A 25,163-nucleotide genomic window follows, 5' to 3' on the forward strand; every position below is an offset into this window, starting at 1 on the left:
CACGTCGGGAGCTTCCGCAGCACAAGACTGACCCATAGGATTAAATATATCCCCAGATATATTCCTAGAGAGGGAAGAAAAAAAATCATTCAACGCTGGCAGTCTAAACAACACAGCAGCTTTCACGATCTGGCAACACAACAACACTGAGATATTCAGAGCAGGCTGAAGTTTTCAGGCCGCCGCGAGCGAGTCCTCCCCGCGAAAGGTCCCAGGAAAATTGCAGTCAAATCATGTCTCCCAAGCCAGCTTCTGGTGGCTGTAAATCAACAGTTCAGTGTTTGCCTTGGAATAAGCAGCAGTTGTGTTCACTGCCAGACACCTACGCAACAGGCCCGCGCCGCACAGCGGGACACACGAGGGCTCTGCGCCTCGAATTTACTTTAAGAGCAAAAACAGGCATGAAAAGCTCGACTAAACAAGTGTCTCGCACAGCAGAAGCTGCTTATCTGCTCAGAGCAGCATCACCCGCAATTTCTAATAGCAACACGGACAAGCTCACGTGAAGGAGCACACGAGGTGACAACTTCGCTGCTGCTGCCCTACGCAGAAAGGAGGCTTAAATAATTTAAAAAAGAAAATACTCCTCGCTTCCTTACCTGCGTGTCACAAGGCAAGGTGATCCATTTAACATTCATGTAGCTGTGCAGCAAGTGCAGCTTTGCCTCCAGGGACAACGTCACGCTAAAATAAAACAAGCAGAAAAAATTATAGCAGAGGTTCATCTAACCTTTGGGATACAGAGCTAATTGCTCATTGTCTTTGTGTTAAAAAGCATATTTTTTAAAACTGTATCAAGACAGCAGCAATACAACATTTATTTAAGGGCTTTCCAGGACTCTCGCTCAACTTTAGCAGCACGCAAAATACACGTGGGTCCGTTCCCCCCTCCAGGAGACGGGGGCTGTGCTGCTCCACGGCATGCAAGGGGACAACTGCCTCTGAAATCAATAAATCGCTTAGCAGATCCGGAGGAAGCGAGAATTAAGTTACACCGAGTATACAAATACACAGCGAAAGCACAAGTCTATCATGCCGTGAATTATTCAGAAGCTCTGTTTCTTACACAGACTGAAATTTAAAGACCAGATAGTCAAACACGGGACCACATTTGTATTACGTGCTTTCAAATGCTAATAGGTTAATCTTATCCACGAGGACCTTGAAAACAAGCTAATTTAAATTTCCAGAGCTGCATAAAAGAGAACGACAGCATAGCACTTTTTTGCAAATGCACATGCAAGACTGAATTATAGGAAGATAACGCTTTCGCAGGCTTCCAAACCTTTCAATTAAAAAAAAAAAAAGTAAATGAGAAGATTCCTGTAGGTCAGAATTAAGTTTAAAATTAACTCTGCAAATCATCTTATCTGCACGAGACAAATAACAAAAAATGATGTCACAGCTCTAAATAGAAGTAGTTTCAAAATGATTTTTCCTCTTCACAAAAACAACTTCACAAAAAAATAAAGATGTTTTCTCAAAAAATTTCCGCTTTGTCAAAAAAAAAAAAGGTTATTTCCACTAAACACACACGGACAGAACATTTTCTATTGGCTCCAAAACCTCAGAACGAGATATCTGTACAGCATAACACAGCATCTCTAAGACCCGCTCTGAATTTTAATACTTTGATCTTAGAGGCTTCTACGTTTCCTAACCCCAAGTCATACGACGGACCAGTCAGGCTTCCAGCTCCCTGACCACTACACCCACCACTGCTAACTCCTGGCTCAATAACAGGAAACCAGCTAGCACCAAGCCATGACACAGCTCGCCCATAGGCTGAGTCAAAAACAGGCAGGGTGTCTACAGGCCGCCCGGGGCCCACGTTCGAAGATATTTGCTATCCGAGTTCCCGCTGGTTATGCTGGGGATAAAGGCTTGGGAAAAAAGCCCATCTTTTTGTGAATGCAGGCTCCGTTGCGTCTCATTTATGATCTAAGCCTGGTCTGAAACTAGCATTTGGAGTGATCACAACTCTGCCTCGCTCAAAGGATTTTAGCACTTACCCAAAGGCTCAAAAGACTGGAAAAGAAAGAAGTAAAAGCTGTTTCATCCCTGCTGAATAGGTTCGTAGCCCGAGTACAAATTTGACCAGACACAAGAAACGTCCCGTGCCCACGAGCAGCTGGGGATAAAGCGCTGAGCTGCCCCGCTCTGACCGTCCTGGCTGCCAGCGAACCAACCTGGCCAGTTTGACGTTGTCGCTGTCGTCCTTTCCCCACTGCCATTCCTTCCCAGGATCCACGGCAAAGTGCACGGGCAGCAGCTTGTGCTCGGAGTCCGTCAGGGGGATCACAGCTGCCAAAGGAAGCCAACGGAAAGCCCTTAAGGCCCGGAGGGACACGCGTGGCACGCTGCGCAGAAGCGACAGAGCCCGCCAGCTCCACGCGCCATCTCTCATCGGTAACCGGAGCCGGAGCCGACGCAGAAGCCCGATGTCTATCTGCAGCGTGCTCCCCGCGGAAACCAAGCTTCCCTCGCGTCACCCCGCTCCCCCAGCCCGCCCAAGCCCTGCGACGAGGCAACCTTTCACGTCGTCGGCAGCGGCAGCCAAGCTCCGAGCGCTTCACCAAGACCACGGCCGGTTCTCGACGGTCGCTGGTGTCACGCCAGACCACGCGCAAGCCAGCGACCGCCAACGTTTGCCATCTAAATCACTAGGCTCGTCCATCACCTACCCTGGTCTTTCGTGGGTTCCTTCTGCTCCATGGACACCAGGGCAGAAAAATGGGCTTGGTCGTAGGCCAGAACCAGCGGAGATCGATGGCATTTGTTGGCTGGAACTTCGAGGGGAAGATAGATGCCTCCGAAGGGAATAGGTGCAAAGGCTGGAAAGAATTCAGCACAATTAGTTTTTTCAAAAGAGGTGAAAGAATTGTTCATGCCAAAACTGCTGCTCCAGAACAAGCTGGCTTGTTTCACTTCAAGGTTTTACCTGTAATTAATTTGGGGGGGGTGGGGAATAGGTATTTATTTTAAATCAGGAGGTACACAGTTGCAAAATTAACCTTTTTTTTCTGTAAAGCCTTTCTTTACTCCTCCACAAAACAGCTTAAATTTGCACACTGAATGATGGTAATTGATTATTTTTTTCTGACAGGAAATTAAGTCTGCTAGTGGAAAATTCTGTATGCAGGGAACGGAATTTCCCTTCTACACACACGCACACACGTGAGGGCAAAAAAGGCAGAAAAAACATCGCGTGTGTGCTCTTCGAGAGTATCGGACTACGATGCTTAGACGTGCGTCTCACCCAGACGTAACCCAGCAGGAGCTCAGTGCACCCCTTGCTCTACGGTTAGATTCAAGATCCAAAATCCCGGGGCAAAAAGGCCCCAAAAAACTGCAGAAAGGAGGAAACGTGCATTTTGAGCATAGACAATAAACAAAACACAAAAGCTCCCCGCAGCGGAGCGGAAGAGAGGGCAACTCGGTGCGACCTACCTTCTCCCCCCGAGTCTCGCAGCATAGTGTCTGCCACCACCACTATGGGTCTCTTCAACACGTGGGCAAGGACAAAAACATGAAACTCCTCCAGGCTCTCGTACACCGGCTCTTCAGAGCTTTCGACACTTTGGAAAATAACAAAGAAATGTGATCTGACTCGCGTCCCTTGCGTATTTAATCATCACTTTTAAAAGCAGGAGAGGAAGAAGTCTTTAGAGGCAGCTGTATAAAAGCAGATCATATTAACAGCATCAAGTCTGATCTCATCTCTACTTCGAGATTTTAGATGTAGATCCCCAAATTCTCCTGTTCTACGGCAATGGGTTGTTTCCAGGAAATACCGTATTGCTACTTGGCACTTCTGGGAGTCTCTTATCTAAAGAGCCTCCAGAGTGGTGGTTGTTTGGGATGGCTGCAGTGATAAAGTGCCCCTGAAACACCGCCTGAGAGAGCGAAAACTGGAGAACTTTCCAGCTTTTGTATGTTATTCTTATTTTGGGCCACCAACATGAAGAAAACTGAGAAAAGATCAGTTTTCTGTTCAACTCTGAGAAATGGGTGTTCTCCCCCAAAAGCGGACATGCAGCATTTAAATGGTTTTCTGTAACACTTTATTTCCTTCTCATTGTTTCTCATGGTCTTTCATCCTTCTCCTCAAAAACATAAAATGTAAATAGGACCAAATGAGTAATCGCCTCTGCTGGTCCCAGACGGGTCCCTGGTCCTATCTTGAGAGTTATCCCAGACTGTGCATTTAAGAAAAGTATTCTTTAGGGTTCCACATCTAGATGCTTTTTTCCCCCCCCTCCCAACGTGAATTATAACCGCTTAGGACACGTCGGTAAGAGGCTGCAAAGCCTTCCAGGCCCCTCCGGGCGCCCGGGCGCGCTGCCTACCCTCCGCAGTTGCCTCCGTTGGTGCCGTAGTGGACGCGGGGCTCGCTGGACGCCAGCTTGATCAGCTCGTTCCATTCCTTCTGCCACTCCTCTTCCGTGTAAACCAGGCCAGACTGGAGAAGGAAGGCAAAGAGGAAATTTTTAACCAATTTCTGCATATTTTTATATGTTCAGACACATCATTTCTCCATAGACTTATGCAAAAAGAGTTAATAAGTTACGCAGAAGAGTACGTGTTTCCCCACCAGTGCTGTAAAGCCAGCAGGGGAGATAATCTGCCTAAAATGTGGGTTTGCATTTTTGTAGGTGGAAGTAAACATTTCAGCCTACAGAATGAGAGCAAACTAATCCTGCCAGTATTAAGGATTATATATTCTACTGACAAGAGACAGTGGAATAGATGATAACTGGACTAATTAAAATACAGGTTTGCCTTTAGAAATTATTTTCCCTCCTCATTGAGCTACTAAAGATGCATCATAACATCCAGAAGATTCAGTGGAAGGGTGCTTAGGTATTTTAACACACTATTAACACTTCTTAATTTTCCAGAGAGGCATGGGGTGCGTGGTGCAGACGAGACTTACGGCTAATTACAACAGCGGGATGGATTTTTCCCAACAGGGCGGATTCCCGTACAAACTGCAGTCAAACCAAACAGTTTATATTTGCAGGCTTTGCTAGCCCATGCACGCAGCAAATTTACATTTCACTCACATCTTGTGAGCATACCACTACGATTACGACGTGTCACTTCTGCGATCGCACCACGCGCAATATGAGACATCACTGGAACACCCAAAAAATTGTACTTTTTTTCTTCTTAATGCAGCAGCTTTTCAAACTGCTTCTGCCACAGTCATGAAGAATTGAGGGTGAAATGCGTCAGAGGCCACGCTAATCCCAAGCAAGGGGAGAAACATTTCAAAGGAAGACCATGCAAAATGCTGTGCTCAATAGTATTTAAGGTCACGGGGCAACCTGATGAGAAAGGGAGTAGGAAGGCCAGGCAGCACCACCCGCGTCCTCCCACCCGGGCTCTGCAATCCGAGCTCCGGCGTTCAAACGCAACACCCCGAGTCCTCCGAGCCTCCAAGAAACCCCCCAGACCGAGAACGAGCAGCCCCTGACGTCACCTTCGCCTCTCCACTTGCTCAGTGAGGTGTTAATTTAGCCTCTCTGCTTAATTAAGCCTCTCTGCTCTGGGTTACGTCGTCAGCACGAGGGCTTTCATCGCTGACCTGAGCTTGCGAAGGAAGGAAAGGGAGGGGAGCGTTGCACCCGCAGCGGGTTGTGCAAGTCGCAGCGATATCCGTCACCTTAGGCTGCCTCTTCTCGAGCGAGTTTATTTGGAAGGGGAGTGCTCATAAACCCCGACTCCCAGGCAACTGCTTCGACACTACCCGTAATACCAATCTAGCCTGGACCGTCTCACGTTGCTGCAGGCACCGCCTAAATCCCACCTCTCCAAGGTCTTTCTGCTTGCGCTCAGGACCATCTCAAGGGAACGACACCACCGCATCCCGTATCCTGAATATTTGCAGGTCCTTTTAAGATCTACAAGTTGCAGTATTTCACTGACGGCTTATCCCAGAGATAGCCTTGACCACGCGGTTTAAAAAGATACATGAAAGCATGCTTTTAACCGCAACAAAACCTCCGATTATTTATTAACTACTCAGGTTGACAGAGGGAAGTATTTTTATTTAAAACTGCCGAGATACAGATCTCGGTGCCCTTCCAAAAATAAAAGGAGGAAGTTGGAAAGTAAACAACATCCTTCAGCGTCAGGTGGAAACAAAGGTTTACCCTGTTCCCGAGAAACATCGCGGCACGGAGGGGCCGCGTCTAGCAACGCGAGGACGCCTGGTAACTTTCCACCGCGACAAACTCGCGTCCCGGCTTTCGCGGGGGCCGTGTCACGGCTTTAAAGGGCCTTTCATGTGGCAAGCGCACAAATTTCCTCCTGCGGCGGCGGCGAAGTCTGCTCCGCACGTCGCCCGGGGCGCATCTTTCCGATCTTATCGCGAGGGAGCCCTACGTGACAGACGGGCGGACGCGTTTCTTTGCTCTTAAAAGCGCAGCGATTGCATCCTGCCGCTAGCAGCGACGCGTTCGCAGCCCGGGCTGCGGCAGGTCTCAGTGCCAAGCGCACGTTTGTTATCCACCAGCACTGGACGCAACGGGGTTGTAATAGAGGGATTTCCCTACCCTGCAATAAAGAGAATTTTGCCCAAGTTTCAAGGCCATAATTTAGACCGGTGGTTGCTTCTCATCATGGCACGGCCAAGAGTTGCCCAAAATTCAAATGTAATATTGCGTCGAGACTCTCCCCGCCGCTTCGAGGCCGTTTCCCGTCGGGTTCCTACCTCCTTGTTCTGCTGCGTTTGCTGCCAGCGCCACCTCCGCTTCAGGGCTTCCCTTTCCACGCCTTTATCCATCAGGGTATAAAGGGATTTGCGAAGCATGAGATCTCTGTCGTGGAAACCCCACATACCTGCATGGAGGAAAAGGAAAAAGAAAGTCCCCGGAGGGTTAGCAATGGCTGGCACCGCTCCATCTTCTGCCGTCTAATTGCTAAAGTCCCAGAGCCTCCCGCAAACCGGGGGACGAGTAAACCGGGAAACTGAGAAATGCAAGTTAAGAAGTAAAAATCAAATTAAAGACCAACTCGCTCCTAGGTCAAATACCGCATGCTGCGCCTATAACGTATTTACACAGCTAGAAGCAGAAATTGCCGCTTCTGCTTTCAACTGTAGCAAATCTCACAGATGCAGCAAAATATTTCTGCAGAAAAACCAAGCCCACATGCTGCTTTCCATCGACTCTAGACTGATCCGTCTAGGGAAAATGAGATCCGGTTAAATGAGATGATGGTTTCGCTGCTCCTGCACCGAGCTGGGCGCACGAGGGAAAGGTGCGGCTCTGCTGACTGCAGACTCCAGGAACCTCAGCAAATCCGCTACGGCTGCGCTCGACTCCGGGAAGTGGAGCTCTTACCCAGGGAGGCGGCGTGGAGCAGGCAGTTCCCGTCGCCCGTGGTGGCCAGGGGAAGGAGCCGCTGGCAGCTGGGGTCCACGGCGGCCCACCAGTTCAGGCGACCTGCGGGGACACGGCCGAGGGTGAGAAGGGGACGCGTCGCGCACCGTCGCGAGGACCTGCCCCGAGCGAGGGGACGGGAAAAGCGCCGCGGCCCGCCCAACTCGCCGTCGGGACCGTGAGCGGCGACACCTCCGCTCCGGCGCTGGGAGAGGAAAGGAGTCGAGAAGATCACATAGCAACAGCAAGGGGAGACGGGCTGAAAATAGGAGCCAGCCCCAGCCAGGACTTTAACCAAGACCAGCTTTCTCATTCTGCCCGTTTCTCCCCCCACAATATTGTTTCAGAAAACCACAAGCATCAGGCTCAAAACACATCCCCAGGCGCCAGCATCCGTCACAAATGGGGCCCAACAGCTTTTCCAGTTTCCCTGGCTAACAACAAAACCACTTTTAGTTTCTTCTAGCAACCAAATCGTTCCGATTTAAAGCATCTCACATGGGGAGTTTTTTCCCTGCTCGCTGCTTTTAGGTACGACACTCGGGAGCACGCGCTGATCCCACTCGCTAAGCAGCTTTACCAATGAAGATACAAACTGACAGTGCTGGCCCTCGCCAGCAGATGCGGGAGAGCTAAATTCGGAAACCTGCTTTTAAACACCGCTAAGAGAGGAACGGGGCGGGGGGGGACATCAGATGGGGAGTTAGCTGCGATTTGACGCCGGTAATTGCTTTCCTCAGCACCAGGAGAGGAACCCACCGGAGCTGGGAAGCGGTTAGTACGCAGGCTCGGGACAATAGGTCGGCTCGGAAAAACGGGCTATTTTCAGGCAATGCAGCTTCTGGCACGGCGAAGTCGCAAACCTCCGCCAAGTGGAACGGTGCCAGGGGAGCAAAGCGAGAAGCAAAACAGCATCCAACAAAAGCTAAACAAAATGTAACGCTACTGTAGGCAGCGCTGAGCTTTTTTATCCCCTTCGCATTTTTTTTCCCCCACCTCAAGGATTCGCTGCTCTTTTCACGGCACAACTAACAAGTTTGAGGGAGCTCCGGTCCCCGGCCGGGTTCACTGCATGGTTGCTCGGTGCTTAAAAAGGTTGTGCAACCTCTTTGCAAGCAAAGCCAGGCCCGACCCGGAGGACACACCTTAGGGAGGCATTGCTATTTCCAGCACGCGGTCACGACGTGCTCCACATCCGCGGCAAAGCACGCGGAGCAATTTGTACAGATTTCCACGTGCGCCAAGTTATGCAAGGGAGGTCATCGCAACTCCATTCCCTCAAAGCAAACAACCACATTCCCCAAACCCTCTCCTGAATGTTTCCCTTGCATCAGGGCGATAGAGGGGCCAAGAACCCCCCCGCGATCACAGCCTCAGCGACAGTAACGCAACGTGACTGCGGCTAGCGGGATAAATCGAGGCAAACTCCAAAACGTCCGAGCGATTCATGAGCCAGCGATAGCAAGGAGGCGTTTTGAACTCGGGGCCACCTCTCCGGCTCGCCCTCGCTTTGAGCTCCAGGCTATCGCCCCGCTTTCCCCACCGGCTAACGAGAGAGCGCGGTTAATAGCCGACACGGCCATGCAACGTAAATCAAAGAGGGCAGTGACAGCTCTTCTGCACGCCCTAAGTCCCTCGGTATCGCGAGGCTGCACTTTGCAATAAAACGCCAACACTGTAATTCTTACAAGACCCCGTTTTTCCACCTGGCTGGTTTCAGGGGACATATCGCTGCATAAACCACCACTCGTGTACCCCAAGGAGACCAGGAGCCCGTGCAAATGTGTACGTCGTGGGCAATGCAGCAGTACCTTCTAACAGGAACCGTCTAAATGGGTCACACAAATAGGAAGGAACAGGCAAAGACGACGTTCCTCCTAGCCCAGCGATGAGGACTGACTCATTAAGGAAAAAAAAAAAAAAAAAAAAAGGAAAAAAAAAATCGAATGCCTCCCTAAGGCTACTAGGGAATCCAGGCCTCAATTACGAGGCCATGCCCTTTCCGCGTGCCGGAGGTAGCGCTCTCAGGAATGACTTGTCCTCTTGGTCCGCAGGCCGCCGTGACAGATCTGCCACTGCCACCCACCACGACGTCTGTTCGGTTATTGCAAAACGCATTTCTCCCCCCTGCTGAATCACCGGGCGGAGAGGAGCGAGGAGGATCACCGCCTTGAAGGAGGTTAAAAGATTGACCAAAAAAGGAGAAGAGCAGTGAGAAGAAGTGGCATCTCTGGCGAAATAAGTGCGTTTGCTATCTCGAAAATTAGATAAGTCATCTGTACCCTCCTTATCTAATTTCGAACCCATCCCCTCCCCAAAACAGTCCCTGCTGAGAACGTCTTTGTTTCAAAGCCTGGCAGCTACAAGAGCACGTTTGGAGGTATTAACACCTCTGCAGCTACTTTGTCCCCGAACAGCAAGTTTTATTCAATATTTCAGGGAGGGCGAGAACTCGGGGCTTTCCCAGGCGCTCTGCACCGCAGGCACCCGTCCAGCGGGAAAAGAGCCTGCGCAGCCCCTGCCCGGCTCCCGCGAGCCTTGGAGGCAACGTGGGATCAGACGTCACCTCGCCTCTCCCACTAAAGCCAGCCAGGCCAATGACTTACGGGCTAAAATATTCGCAGAAGCTCTGCAAGTCGGACGCCAGGTATGTAATACGGGGGGGGGGGGGGGGGGGTACGTGCATGCACACGTGCCTCTGATCACGCACGGAGCAAACCCAGGCCAAAACCCTTCTCGGAGCCAGGATGATACATGACCGAGTCAGGGACAGACGTGCACCGATTTCTTTGATTACCCGGCGCAGACGCGGGACGTTTCCGTTCCAAGAACGAGGAACCTGCTCGCCCTTCGCTCGCCGCCGGTGCAGCAAGCGTTCGGGGAAGAGAGAGGCCAAATTCTCAGCTCAGCAGTTTTTAATAGTCCACCCACAGATGTTCGCTGCAGTCTGAAGCGCTACGCAAAGGAAGCAGCAGCTTTCTTGCCAGCGTGCCAAGGGGCTTTTTAAGATGCACTTGGCATCGCTTCGCTAACCCCCCCAGGGGAAAGCGTGATCCCGGAGCCGAGCGCAGGCATCAAACCGAGGGTTTACTTCCAGCTCCTCCTGGTTTCTGGAATAGCCTCGGGCAAGACACTGCCTACTGCTTCTCCATGCGTGCAGCGAGAAAAACACTCTGCATCGTCAAAATATAGGGCAAGGCTTAACCCACTTAGGTCTGTAAAAAAGAATGCTAAAGTAGTAGTTAGGGTCAAATTCTCGGTTCACTACGGTCTTTTCATACCATTCTGAGCACGTTAAAAGCCTTCCAAGTGGATGTCCTTACAATTTACAGTTGCTCTAAAGCTTGCTTACTCTGCCATGGTGGTGTAAAGGGATCTCTGGATAGAACAAGAAGATGATTTTAACATTTATTGGTCTATAAAAAACTTGCTTAATCCCCTAAGGACAGCACGCACTAAATTAATAGCGGAAGTCACTGTAGATCACAGCACCACGCTCAAAACCCGACTTCAAATTAAGCTTGCAATATTTTATATGTGCTGTACAGCCCTTTAATAAAAGATAAACACTCGTTTATAACAAACCCACACGCATAATGCAGATACGCTTTGTCTTCAAAAGACACGTTATAAAAATCAATTACTTAACGTTAACATCCTCTCAGCGCGTGGACAGAGGAGCACAGCCAAAAGGCCTGATCCTGCTGCCGCGGAGGCAGCGGGAATCCACTGCTGCCTCGTCACAGCGCAGAGCTCTTCCTCCAGGCTCGCAGACAGACCCACTAGACACGTAACATGCTTCACGTATATTAAATTTAAAAAGCAGTCACATGAATTACAGTTTTTCAAAGGACCCAGGTCTATACTGAAAATGAGATCCCAACCACCCAAAAGCACCTGTATTTCTCTAAAACGAAGCTTAGGCGGAAGCACGGCAATCCAATACCCTGCCTAGCCCCTGGATAGATGTAGATAACTATGTTTTATTTGCATTAGACAGGATGGCTTCGCCGCCGCCGAACAGCACCATCACCGTAACAAGATCACTTGGATCAAGTGTTCATTTCCAAAACATGAGAATATTTATTACAGGAACACTTGAGCAGGCTAGGGCTAAAATTTGACATTAAGAATATACCTTATCTCACGCGGAATAGCTTTCTAGATACGTGCATTGGCGACAGAAAACAAAGGAGAGGTGGGAGGGCTGCAGAGATCTCGCCAGTGGCGCTTCTCCCCTGGCTCCATCCCAGCTGCAGCTGCCCTGATAACACGTACGAGGGTGCTCTCTGCCAGCACGGAGGTCCCATTCATGCACCGGCCAAACCGCGTTCACAGATCACATAGCAACTATTCAGGAGGAAAACAGTGCGGTGGAAAACAAACACATCTGCCCTCCTAGGGCGGCTTCTCTCCAGGCACACGGAAAGTCAGCGGACAGGTTTTCCTGCAGTGAGGTGGCAAGCGCATAAAAAAGCATCGTGACTCTAATAAGTCTGTAATCACTTCTAACATGTTTTCAGTGGTGATCAGCTGCTGGACGTGTTACGCAATAGCTTTTTTTTCCTCCCCACCTTCTCTCAGTAATGCTGAGGAGATAGGGAATCTTAGCTGGCAAGGTGATGCAACTTTCTTTTTTCGAGCATTACCATTCAGCTGTATGAGAGATGACAACATATCACGCTTACATTCCCTGTCTGCAGGCAAAACGAAGCAGACTCTTGCTCAACTCTTGCGCCATGCTATAAAAAAAAGGATGAAATAATACCTATCGCAGATAGGCATCCCTGTAATGCGCTCAGCTCCCTGCAGCCCGAGGCCTGTTCTCCAGCATTTTCCAGCTGGCATTGCTGCAAACTGCCACCACGGCACTGCGTGAGCATAAAAGAAAAGAAAAGGAAAGAAAACCCCCACAACTCTCAGGGCAACACTTACCAGCCTGCTCCAACGCCACCAGCATCGACTGCTCGATGAGGTCGCGCTCGATGAAGCTGCGGAACTCCTCGGTGTACACGGTGAGATCGGGCAGCTGGAAAGTGCAAATGGGCATCTCCAGCAGGTGCTCGCTGCTGCCATTGCTGGAGACGTGGGAGCGGGCCAGCGAGACGATGGTGGAGCTGGCGTGGGAAATGCCTCGGGACAGGCGCTTTTCTGCGGGGAAAAGGAAGACAAAGACACCTAAACCACACAGAAGAGACGCAGAGCCGAAGAGGCAAAGCTCCCAGAAGCGAGGCGTTTCTGAAATCACTGCCTCCAGCTGATGCTTTTTTGGTTGCGAGAACCTGAACTGCTCCAGCGTATAAATATTTCAGGCTGCAGAAGGAGGACCGACTCGAGAGGTGTCGTTTTCACGACGCTCACCTTGCACGATGTCATCCTGCCGCTGGAGCGGCGGCCGCGCGGGCCGCACGGCCTCCTTCTCGGGGGCTTTGCAGCTGCGCCCCTCGTTGAAGGCGTGCGGCAGGTTCCCGGCGTGCACTTGCCTTAGCTGTTCAAAGTCACTCAGGGCTGCGCTCAGGTCCCAGTTTTTACCTGGAGGGGAAAGCAGAAATAGGTGATCACCGGCACATGGAGGAAAAAACAAGTTGGTTCCCAAAACTCACTAAATCCGTATTAGAAACTGATCCTTAAAAAAAGCGTTGGGTCTGTGGACGCAGGTTAGACGGATGGTTTACGTGCGCAGTAGGCAAACGCAGAGCTTAGAGGGAGCTGCTGCTCTTGCTTGGGTGCTGGGCATCTGCAAATCCTGAACAACGGTCCAAAGACCTCGAATTTTGCCAGAACAAAATTTCCAGCTGTAAAACGAGCAGGGTCACCTCAATAGCACACCCGCTAAGCACAGGATAGGGAGCTGAAGGAAAACAAGTAAGACTTTACCCTTAGGAAAGGGAAATCAAAGGTCGGGCCACATTACGCCCACCAGCATCTGTGTAAGCCAAATGGCCAATTGCTTCTTTATTTTATAAGTCGTTTCAACTGCATTTAATACGATCCATTAAGATGCAAACACCGCTTCTTCGCTGACCACCTTCACAGCCTGCAGCTCCCTATATCCCCCGCACCGCCGCAGGACACGGCTCGAGCAAAAACACACATGACAAAGCACAGCTTCCCAAGCTGATGACTTAGAATAAACAATTTTAAATCCCTGTACCTGGTTTAATAGCAAATAGAGAAGCAAGCAAGGTGCCAGCCAGCCTAATCAGCAGCTCCAGCACTTTGCAGCCTGCCTGTGCCATTACTAACCAAATAAATTATTCAGCAAAACAGCTTGAACTTAGCGGAGCTGAGCGAATCCTTTCCACTTCCTTCTAATACCACCCAGCAAAGCCGAAAGAACGTAATATATATTAATACACTGCAGTCTTTCAGCATGCAATAAACTGACCTTTTAGAAGACACCATCTTCTAAAGGAAGAATACACAGCAAGGGAAGTCCACCATATGGCTTACATTTGGGAAAACTGTGATTTTTATGAACGCCGTTAATCTAAGCTCTTAAATTAGGAAGTTAGTAGACAGTGTAGAAAGAAAGCCAACTTTATATATAGTAACTCCACTACAGGAAAGACATATAAACTGCCAACTGGTTTCTATGATAGTTCGTGGACAATAAAAGAAGCCATCACGTCTAATTTCCAAAAGGAAACATGCTTTTCAAGTATTTAAATTCCACTGAGAGGCGTAATATGCAGCATTTAATGACTGACTACAAACGGAAAGTTATTTTAAGGCTTATCTTTCAAGTCAAAAAAAATGTTTTTTTTTAAATGAAACAATGAATCAGGATCAAGGAATGCGAGTGACCTATCAGACTAAAATTAAACTCGCTCTCCCATCAGTATCTGCCTCCTCGTGTAAGCAAGAGCAGGACACACGACTAACACTGACCTACGGCAGCTGTATTTACCCACCACCTTCAGCAGCAGCTGTTCCAGAAATTGGGGAAAAGGGCCAAACTTTGGAAAGTCTATATGAAACGCCAGCCGCGAGGCCTCGTAAATCCCAATATTTACAAGTTATCCGCAAGCACCTGGGAAGGGCGCATTTAACGGACTTGGCACTAAACGGCTTTTTGCAAATGCAGGAGGGAGGTTATAGATGCGCCGGGAAACTTTTGCACAAGGCAGGTTTCCTCGGTGCTCCGGCGACGAGGGAGGTTTCTCCCCACCGGCACAAAAACCCGGCAGCGGAAACCCCTCGGGGGGCTGCGATGGCCCGAAAAAGCCCCCCTTCCCGCAACGCGCGGCACCGCTGCTGCCACGCGATGCCCAAGTCTTCACCGCCTGGATAATTTTGCCAGCTAACGCTCCCCCCGCGCCGCGATCCCTCAGCTCCTGCGCGCAGAAGCACGCCGAAGCGTTTTGCAGTCAAGGCAATGGGATGCGACGGCACCCGGGATGCGAGCGACAGAGCAGACGTCGGGACCCGCGGGCTGCGTAGGAAGGAGCAGACACCGAAGTCACAGGGCAGACAGCGACGTTGCGCGAGAGGCGCATTAAACCCAGAAGATGTGCAGAAAACACCGCTTTGCAATCGCTCACATTTCACATATGAATAATTGCCTTTATACAAGGCACCTTGTTTTATTTGACGGCTTTCAGAGTACGGCACAGCCTCGCTAATACCCGCCCAAAAAAAGAAAAAAAAAAAAGGAAGTCATCTTCCCTCACTCCCATGTCGTCAGTGCCGCAGAGAGGCTCCCGGAAAAATAGCAGCGTGTTACGAAAGTTAGATAAACCCACTGTTGTCAAAATAAATCAACACCCATGTAGCAGAGTGGGAGACAAAGCTCACGGAGGTATCTGCTTTAACCTTTTCCTATCACGAGCGTAAATATTTCTTCGGAAAGACAATATTAGAAGTCCTTACACCAAACAAAGAAACCTAAAACCAGAAACCAGAACCTAAGGATACCACAAAACCCACAGCTCGCCAGACTTCCGCTGCGATGACACTCGCTCGCAAAATTAAAGGGCGACGTCCCGAAGGCAGCAGCGCTAATGGGAGCCTGGAAGAGGAGAAGCAGCCGGCGCGGCTGCCCGTCAATCCCGCGAGCCCCCAGAGGCAGCGGAGGAGGAAAACCAGAGCGAAGGAGGTGGAGCAAATCGCCGAAAGACACAGCAATAATTTCGGGGCCTCGAATTCGTTCCTGCTGCGGCAGCCGAAGTGGCAGCGATCGGAGGAGCTAGCGCAGACGCTGCAGGAGCGTCGGCTGGCCCCGAGGTCAAGCAACGCTAGATGCGACCATAAAAGTCACCGGCACCGGGCGTCCGTCAGCCTCGGCGAGAGCAGGAACCTCCGTGCGTCCCCCAAACTGAGGTCAGCAAGCCAAAAGCAAATTTATTCCCATCGCCAATTTGCAGCAGAAGTCATAGAGGCTGCGCAGCGCGAGCAAACTCGAGTCGAGCCTGCAGGGAGATGGGGTGAAACCAACCCAAGCTACCTGTGCTCGCCCCGGGCCGAGAGCGCGTGCGTGCAGAGTGCGTGCCGATCCGCTGACACCCGCCAACCTCTCCGGGTGGTCAAGCGCTTTGCTCAAATTCCTGGCACAACTGGGAATTAAAGCTCCAAAAAGCCGCCAACTCGCAGAGTCCCCTGCGTTGCGAAGTCAAGCGGAGGAGCCTGCGGTTCGCGCATCACGGCAAGCACGCGCTTGCATTGTACAATTATATACTGCGACGTTTCTGTCCTCCAGCGTTAAAGCGTGTGCCGATATTTACTCACCATCCTTTGGGCAACACAAACCCGAAGGCCCCATCTGCAAGCAAGTCTGCAGCCTCCAAATTAAGCCCCCTTCCCATAGCTGCAAGCAGAGGGTGAACCCCCCCCCGCCGCCTCCCGCTAGCCATGCCCGTCGAGGAGCGAGCTCCCCACCGTACAAGCGGAACGGGATGCGCCAGCGACAGCACAGCTTGGCCGCTTAATTCTGCGCTGCTTCGAAAACACCGGCAATCTGCAGCGAGGCCACTCACCTTCGAGCAGGTCTCGGGCCAGTCCCGGCTCTGCCCCCGTTGAGCGAACAAAATCCGACAGGACGATGTCCATATCCAAGGTCATGTGCTCCTGGAGCGCTCCCGGATCAGCACCTCGGCCTCAATCTAGGAACGAGAGCAACAGCAGGCCCAGCTCGCGTTACAGAGCATAAGATAAATTAGCCCGGCACGGCAGCCTTGCAGCGAGCCGGGGACTATCCGGTGGCAGCTGCCTCGTTCCCTCCCCGGGGGGGGAAAGAAAAATATACCCCCAAAAGTAATTTGTTTCGGGACTCCCCGTTAGCTGATCAGTCATTGCAAGGAAAATTGGAGGCAGGCTGCTACCGCCCGGCCCCGCGTCGGGATCGCACGGCCGCCCCGGCACCGCCTGCTCCCGGGAAAGACCACGCGGCTTTGGGAAAAGCGACTCGCGTTTGAAACGGGGAAGCTTTGCTTTCCAAAGCTTTCCAAAGCTCGGAGGAGCTTTGCTTTCCAAAACAGTAAACAAGCAGCCCGGCAGGATAAATGAGTTTGTCCGGGAGGGGAGCGAGAGCAGAACGTTTCCCTTATCTGCCGATCTGCGCAGCCACTCGGGCATCCTTGACCTCTCGTCTGGAGGCAGGCAGCCTCTTCACACGCACGAGGAGGGGGGAAATAAAAAAAAAAGCAAGGAGAAAGTGCTTTAATTAGGAGATGCTGCCTCTGCAAAACAAAACCACCCTTTCAGGCTACCAAAAAAGTCCTTTCAGACAAGCATAAATGCACCGGTCCAGCTCTCCAGGACGAGGAAACCATTGCGAGCCCCGCTTGGTTTTAACATTTTTTTAATGTTTGGCTTTTGCAAAGGCTCCATCCGCCTTTTGCAATTTCGAAAACCCTTCGGATCCGCCCCGCGAGGGCAATCGCAGTGCGGGGGAAATGCGAAGCAGCTCGGCAGCCCGTGCCATTCTCCCTGCACCATCTTTCTGCCCCTAAAAAAATCACCGCCGTGCTCACTGCGAGGTTCCCCAGCCAACATGCCATAAATCCTTGCAATAGCTAAATAATCATCTCCTTCCCAGCAGGGAACAAAAAACCCAGCCAGGCCCAAGGTACATTATGTAAAGCCGAAGTTTTAGCAGCTCCGGAGATCCAGAAAGGCTCCCGCCGGTGTGGGCGCCGGCTGCGCACCCGGAGCCTGATTTACCGCATTCCTCGCGCAGAGCACGGGCAGCGCGTCCGCAGAAGCCCGACCGGGCGGACGCGGCCAGGTTTCCGCAGTTAAAGGGTCACCGCAAAAAGTTCTGCTTCCAGGGAACAGAACCTGCGGGGAAAATTCATTCCTAAGCCGCAATTCGGCACATGGAGAAGAGGGGAAAAATCCGCAAGGCCGGTTGACAGAGGTGTTGCTGCACCGAATGGGGAGACAAATTTTTTGCTTTCCTGGTGCCTTAAAAACATCTCTTCTTCGGGATTATTCCTAAAGACGGGCAAAACTCCCCAACGGTGTGCAATTCCCAAATGCAATTCCCGAACGTGCAAGCTTCAACCTGGAATTTGCTGGCTCTGCTGGCTTAATACCACTCTGCCATTTGAAGGCGATCCTAAAAATCGCATTCAGACGCCGGGCAGAGATTTGGCAGGCGACTTCTGTCCTTGCACGGACGATGCAGAGAGGACCGCGGGTCACGGGGCAGCTTCTGCGCCCCCAAAATACCAGCTCCCCTCCGACGAGGGCCGCGGACGCAGCCAACGCCGCTTCCAAATGAAAACGCGGCATTGCTGGAACAAAAGATAATTTCCTTCTGGTGGGTGCAGCATTTAAAAAAGACGTGTGCAGAGCGAAGCTTGGCCTTTTGCAATGAAGGGAAAGCGCGGCAGCACGGCCTACGCCCGCTCGCCAGTGGCATTTGCAGCCACTTGGAAAAACTCCCTCCCGCACAAAAATGTCAACATCTCAACGCTGCAAGGCAAAACACAGATGGAAAGCTCCAGGTCCAAAGGCACAGGGACGAGCCGTGAAAGAGATTTATCGTGAGGGCTTGGATGAAGAAACATCCTCTCCCTCCGCGTTTGGTTTTTAGGGGGTTTTAACTTTGTTTTTCCCCCTCCATGCACAGTACCTCCAGGTGTTTTTGTGGCCTGAATAAGATTGTGTCGGGCGAGGAAACTAACCCACATGCGAGCTTTCTTGCTACGACACACGCAAAAACACGACGAAGACGATGCATTTAGGATGGAAACCAGGCATTTCTGCAATCTCTGCAATACAGACAGCTATTTGCAGGACACAGCAGCAGGAAAGTCGCTTAAAAATTGCAGAGAGATGTCCTAAAAGCATCCGATCCGGATGCAAAGCCCCACTGGAAGGGAGGATGCGGGAAGTCCTCCAAATCAGACAGGCCTGATTTTAAGAGTCTTGCCTTTAATACGGTACAGATCCTCGCGATAAATTTGCTTCTTTGTCTCTGCAGAGCTAATGGTCTATCCAATTTTTGACATATATTTTTGTTACAAACCTGAAATACTGAAAAAAGCAATCATATTCCATCTTACACTTTTTTCATTATAGACAATCCGTTTCTTCCCGCTATCCCAGAAATACTTCATAATCCGTACAAAGACATACTATTTCCCAACTATTTATGTTTTAAGCTATTCCAGGAGGGGGGAAAAAAGCCATTAAATGTAATGGCTCTGCACATTCGAAGCTGCCCGCCGGTTAAGGTTTGTGCAAGATAAAAGCCAAACTGCGGAAATCCCGGCTCCCGCTGCAGCCCATAGCACTCACGTTCAAGGGACAGCGCCCAAACTTCCCCGTTTCCACTGGCGGAGAGGCAAAAAACCCCAAATCGCCTTAATTTGCAAAGGTTTAATTTCGAAAGCCTCTCCCGCTGCTGCTGCCTAAGTACGGCAGCGAAGCCTGGGATCGGGGAGCCGCGTCCCCGCGGAGGGCGAAGCCGGGGTCCCTCACTTCTTCCAGGTTTCCTGCTAGCGATCGTTCCCTGAGCCCGTCGCTCCTCCGGGATGTTTTGCAACCTCTCTTCCACATCCCCCGAAGAAGCTGCTCCCACTGAATTTTGCTCCTAGTTGCAGGGCAGCGAGCCGCTAACGGAGATTTTGTGATGCCTGGGTGTTTCGCTTAATCGCGTTTCCACCCCAAAAGTGCAGAGCGCCAAGTGTCTTAAACCAGTGGAAAATCTCGATCCGAGAGGGGACGAGCAGCACGCGGCAAGGCTTCGTTACCAACTCCAAATTAAAACACGCACCTCAGAGTTTCAAAACACTCATCGAGTTTAAACCCCGGGCAAGAACGCTTTCTAGCAACCCTCTGCGTGCGATAAGCCCCTATCACCTCCTTCAAATAACTTTTTGGCCAGAAGCAAGAGACTCGCTTGCTAATTTTGGCACTGGCAACGCGCTGCAGCCCGAACCACGCAGGATCGGGGCTCAGATAAAGCCAATCGCGGCTGCCAGTCACCAAGGCACCTTGGGGTAAACGCTCTGTAAACAGGCTGCCGGGACCGGGGCCACCCAGGATTACACGTAGCCCCACGGGCGATGAACCTGCGGTACCTTGGCAGCACGCTGGGAAGCGGCAGGCTCGTTTCTGTTCAACAATTAACCTAAGGGGGGGAAGAAAAAGCAACCTATTCATTAGGTAACCGGCAGGCTCACCTCGTTTGTCAACAAGTAAAAATAATAATAATAAAAAACCCCAACTTATTTGCAAAATGTAAGGTTGCTAAAAACGCTTCTTGCTCCTCACCCCACGGGATGCAGCGAGGCAGCTCTGTCCAGGCCGGATTTGCATCTGATTTGACCTCGCATGAACGAGGTTTCGTGTTCTTCCTGGAAGTTTGCATAGGAGCGAGACCAGAATAGATCAAGCAAAGTGCCTCACTCACCCTGAAACCTGTGAAAAGGTTTATATTTGAATACAGGCCTGGCTGCTGCGCGTACAATCACACGTTATCATCTACGCCCGGGCTTTGGTGAAATCTTCTTAAGCTGTTTAGAGCATTCAGTGTCAAGCAGCAAGTCGGGTGCTACAAAATACACACAGCTCCGGATCGCATCTCTCCAACGACACCTCCGGATTTTCGGTAGAAGGAAGTTATCCTCTTTTGAAACCTCTGCATCCGCTTCTCGGACATCTTCCTGCAGACGAACAGGAGACACCAGACACAGGGATGCTGTGCATTTTATTCCCTCTCCTTCACATTCAGCTCTACCTTAACGTAGGGAAATTTGCTTTCAAGGGAATTAAACCGCCGGAGCGTAACGCCCCTTCGGTCACCGCAGAGCGCGGGCTTCCAGGACCCCGGTGGTCAGCAGGTCCCTGCTGTTCCTGGCTCTCTACCCGAGGCATTAGTTGCTGTCCTCATCTTTGCATAACAGCTTAGTTTTTTTAGCTGTATTCTCCTTAAGATCACAGGTATGTTAAAGCATCAGAGATAAGAGGCCACTGTCACAGTCCTGCTTTTACAGCGGTTTGGTCCATCGCCTGGGCATGATCCTGCTGCCTAGTATTTTCTTTAAGCCGGGCACGACTACTCGTTTTAAAACCCACGGTGTCCCGGATGGTGGGGAATTCCCGAAGTCCAGTGCTCCTCCGTTGTGATGCACGCTCGGAAACACGCCAGCGACCGGAGCGGGAGCCGGGCTGCCGATTTCTCGTGCCGCCCCATTTAAAAAGCCCACGTTTGAGACAAACCCTGGCAGCTTGCAGGTCTCGCAGGATTAGACTTTTTCCCCCCAGAATTTACCGTATCACCAGAAATACACGTTTGTAGTGCAAACACGAGCAAACGCTCCCAGCAGGCAGCCAACAGCACCCTTTGCACGCCCGCCCAGGCTGCAAGCTCCTGATCTTCCGGGCAGCGTTCCCAAGGGTAGAGCCCAAAATATCAAACTTCCACCACTTTGCAGACGAGCTCAGGGACAGACCAGCAATACAGGCATCAAATCCTCACACTTGGCGAGAAGCGCTGTCCTAAAAGCGGCTCATTTTTAAGGATGGGCACGTCCGGAGGAGCCCATCCCAAATTTCCACCGGATGCATCATGTGGGCCCGGGATAACGTCGGCATCCTCAAACCTCGGGGAACCCTTACATATTTGTAGGGCACCCTGGCATAACACTTCGGACACGGGTTGCCCTTAACGATGGGGCATCTATTCTTCATGGGCCTCCCAATTCTGAGCGCTGGCACGGATAGTTTCTCCTTACAAAGCTGTTTCTAAAACACCTACCCCATAGGGATGTCACAACGTCTAGTTAGCTAATGCTTGTAAAATGCTATAAAAAGATTAATTAAGCCTCGCCCTTATGAGACACCAGGATGAATTCACTAACTTCTTCCAAAGGCAGCAGGCAGCAAGCGCTACCCAGCACGAACGCGAGCCCGGGGAGAGTCTGCGTGGCCTGCCGGTCCATCGCCGGATCTGCGGCAAATAGGGCAAACTTGGGGAAAACCTGGGAAAAGAGCAATCCATTATGTGCTAGCAGTTCTCAAAGCTTACAAAGAGCAAGTCAGGACTGGAGGAGGTCCGTTGAAACGCGCGCATTGACTGCTGCCTGCAGTGATTTCTGCACGTAAGGCGACGAGTTCACGTGAGCAAGCCATGGGGGAACTCGAGGTACGACGCTGTCCTTATTGCATTAGGTTTAAATAACGTCAACTCAAAGATAAAACACTATTATTACTACCCTCCAAACGAAACGTTTCTAAAATGTTAACAGCCACAGGGCGTTGCTTAAGTCAACAAAAGCAAGGAGAAGCGAAGAGGAAAGGTTACCGAAACACCCAGCGCTTATCTGCTGCGCGTGGGTATTTCAGGCCGGAGCAGAACGACGCGCCGTCAGCGCCGGAGGCGTGTTTCGCAGAACTGCTGGTGAATGGTTTCACTCTGATTCACTGGGGTTTTTTTATTATTATTCTCCTGTCCAGAAAGGATGACTGAATTCATTGGTACTGGAAATACTTCACCCTGGTTTGCGCTCCCCGCCGAGCCTGCATCACGAGTGTGGGCCTGAAGACAGCAGCAACAGTTAATGCAAGAGATGACCGTCACATGAGTCCGTTTTGGCCAACAAGAGTTTTCCACCAGCCTAATTTTCCCGATCACCCTACAGCGACGTCCCCAGCTTTGCTTTTGCAAACTGTTCCCATCTTTATGCCGGGCACCAAATCAGACCAGTCAATACAGGCCGGCTGCTTTATCAGTTACGTGCAAATACAAGAGGAAAACACAGAAGACGCACATTTACAACTGCATGCTCGCCACCGCCGATAAGAGCCTTCTGAATGGCAAATATTTAGGAGCTGCAATAATTTGGCTCGTGCAATAGGATTGCCCTGTTTTGTGCAGGTCAGTCTTATCAAGGCCAGCAGTACAGCACGAAAGCTTAAGTTTTGGCACAAAAGCCAAATGGAAGAAGAAATGAAACTCAGTATTTATATTTTTAGCAAGTGCTAAATGCTGCTTGTCAAGAGACGCACACTCGCGGGGTGCAGATCTGTCCTCTTGCAGGAAGCTAAAGACAGGCTCGTACGCGGAGAAACGCAGAAGTGCCGGCTGGCATCAGGAGCTGCACCGAAGCCGACTGCACTACCGACGCAGGACCCAGCTCCTACGAGCGCCTTAGGTATGTCTTGGTCTTAAAATAAAACGAAAGTAAGAAACAGGTGTCCTCCTTCAGCACTTCGGCATCTGTTTCCTGCTCATTCGTGGCAGCAGGACACAGCAACCAAACCTATATTAAGAAACTTTACAACTTTGGCTCAAGGAAAATGTTTCCTCTCGCATCAAAAACACAAGCGCTTCACTTGGTCTTTTGTTTTTAAACTGAAGCTTTTAAGCCAACATCATAAAAGACATCAGCAACCAGAGACGACTTTCATCTCCATTTCGGGCGCATTTAATTACTCCCTTTGCATTGCATATGTTTTGCTTTTAAACAGAATTTGGGCCGGGTAGGTGCGTTTGCCAGCCTAGCTACAGAAGTCTGTTTCTCTTAAGCTTGGGGCATGCCGATGTCCATGCCTGCATCACGGTACGTTCGCATAGATGGGGGGCAGCGGGAGGCTCTGGAGACAACATCTGTATCCAAACGAGGAGCAAAAGGAGAAGCTGGACTAGGTGGGACTGGACTAAACCATCCCTGGAGTCTCCAAACTCTGCTCGCTCTCAGTCTACGGATTATACTGAGGATTTTTATCCATAAGCCTTTCTGCTACTTACGCACGGGCTCATTCAGCAATATAGCAGCGCGGTCTTCCCCCCCCATAACTTACACGAGGCCCAAAACACTGCAACATTTCCCATGGAGCAACGTCCCGTAAGATTACACCGCGCGGCCATGAGTCACACGTAGCTCCGCACTATAACAAGCCTGATCCCTACACAAACAGTATTTCTTGCTCGGGCACCACACCCACGAAGGCAGCGAGTGAAAGCCGTGCATCGCGACCCACGCCGAGGACGCCTGCGCCTACCGCTGATCCGGGCCCTCGAATCCAGGCAAGAGGAAGGTCTTGGAATCGAGTGACTTCACGCACATTTTGGTGTTTTGCTTGAGCCGCTATCAGTGAGGAAAAGTCTTCCAGTTCTTCAGGCTGCTCCTCTGAAGCTCAAGCACGCGGTGCTCAGAATAACCGTTTTGTCCCACTATTGCGTTGCCGGCACACCGGTGTAAAGAGCTGCCTTCCAACCTAAAAGCGACTTCTGTCAAACCCAACAGCCTCCTGGCAAAAAGCCGTGTGTTAAGGGAACACAAATGTACCAAAGTGAAGCATTTAATACTGTCAGCCCACCTAAACAGAAAGTAAAGACGGCAAAACCACACAAAAGCAAAGTGACCCACAGCTCCCTCGCCTCCTCCGTCCCTCTCTGCAGGGCAGGCAATACCACCCGGGGGGCAAAACTGCTCCGTAAAACTTCATTACGAACTCAGCAGCGGCAAAAGCGAGCAGGGTTTTCGGTCCCAGCATCCCCGTTTTCCACGGCGGCGTGGGGGAACTGGAGAACCGCGCTCCCTGCCCCAACCAGCTCAGGCAAATTGAGGGAGACAAGGAGAGAAATGAGAAGGAAGCAAGGTAAAGGAATCGAGCGCTCCTCAGCTTCCTCACCAGTGTCCTTCAGAGCATAACGGGGAAAAACAATCAAGCGTATTTAACCGCATAAGCATTTCACCGGAAATTAATATAATCCATAGCACAGGAGAGACGGACTAGCAGCTCCACAATTGTAATTTGGTGGGGTTTTAACATGACTGAAACATTAGCAGAATAAGGAAATTAAGAGAGATACAGGCTGGGGTAGTTTTGGTTTTCTTTGGGAACTGTGTACTTCAGGGAAAAAAGAGTTGGTTTTGTCTAGAGCTACTCAAAGCTAAATGTCGAACATGATCTTAAGGGCACTCATGTGCTGTAGGTCTTTGCTAAATTTAAAAAAAAGCATTTCCAGAAATATTTTGGCGGCATACAAGCCTGCACGCCCCTTTCCCAGACTTTCCGTGTGGCTCTTTGACAAGGGTGGGAGCTGCGAGTGGAGGCCACAGGGCTCCGGCCCCAGCACCGCTGCAGCATCCGCGGGCGACGTCGGCCACGGCACCTCGCCTCCCCGCGCCGCGTCCCGGCTTTCCCGGCCGGAGCGAGGACGAAGGAGGAGCAACGCTTCCCACGGCGGTACCTCGAACGCGGCTTTCCAAAGCGCTCGGATACCTTCACGGGAGGGGGAAAAGCAGAAGGAACTGTTTTGTTTTTAAACGCACACAGGAAAACCCACACTGCGTTTTGAGATGCTTTCTGAAGCCG

The 25,163-nt window shown here is 50.9% G+C and overlaps 1 protein-coding gene across 4 annotated transcripts in view; it reads right to left on the bottom strand.

Moving 5' to 3' along the window:
* Positions 1–25,163, bottom strand: part of OTUD7B (OTU deubiquitinase 7B) — a 33,684-nt gene that overhangs the window by 2,680 nt on the left and 5,841 nt on the right. For 2 of the 4 annotated variants that reach the window (XM_064499076.1, XM_026117108.2), the window contains exons 2-11: positions 16,364–16,489; positions 12,750–12,920; positions 12,324–12,539; positions 7,350–7,451; positions 6,719–6,846; positions 4,350–4,462; positions 3,451–3,578; positions 2,685–2,834; positions 2,190–2,304; positions 600–684 (exon numbers count right to left, since the gene is read on the bottom strand). In XM_064499076.1, coding sequence (XP_064355146.1) covers positions 600–684; positions 2,190–2,304; positions 2,685–2,834; positions 3,451–3,578; positions 4,350–4,462; positions 6,719–6,846; positions 7,350–7,451; positions 12,324–12,539; positions 12,750–12,920; positions 16,364–16,448 — 1,293 coding nt within the window. In that variant the 5' untranslated portion in view covers positions 16,449–16,489. Of the gene's footprint in view, positions 1–599; positions 685–2,189; positions 2,305–2,684; positions 2,835–3,450; positions 3,579–4,349; positions 4,463–6,718; positions 6,847–7,349; positions 7,452–12,323; positions 12,540–12,749; positions 12,921–16,363; positions 16,490–20,250; positions 20,504–25,163 lie in introns of all 4 variants that reach the window. The other 2 variants (XM_064499077.1, XM_064499078.1) reach the window with 2 other exon arrangements.

The sequence above is a fragment of the Dromaius novaehollandiae genome, chromosome 29, assembly GCF_036370855.1.
Source record: "Dromaius novaehollandiae isolate bDroNov1 chromosome 29, bDroNov1.hap1, whole genome shotgun sequence".
In the NCBI taxonomy this organism is placed as follows: Eukaryota; Metazoa; Chordata; class Aves; order Casuariiformes; family Dromaiidae; genus Dromaius; species Dromaius novaehollandiae.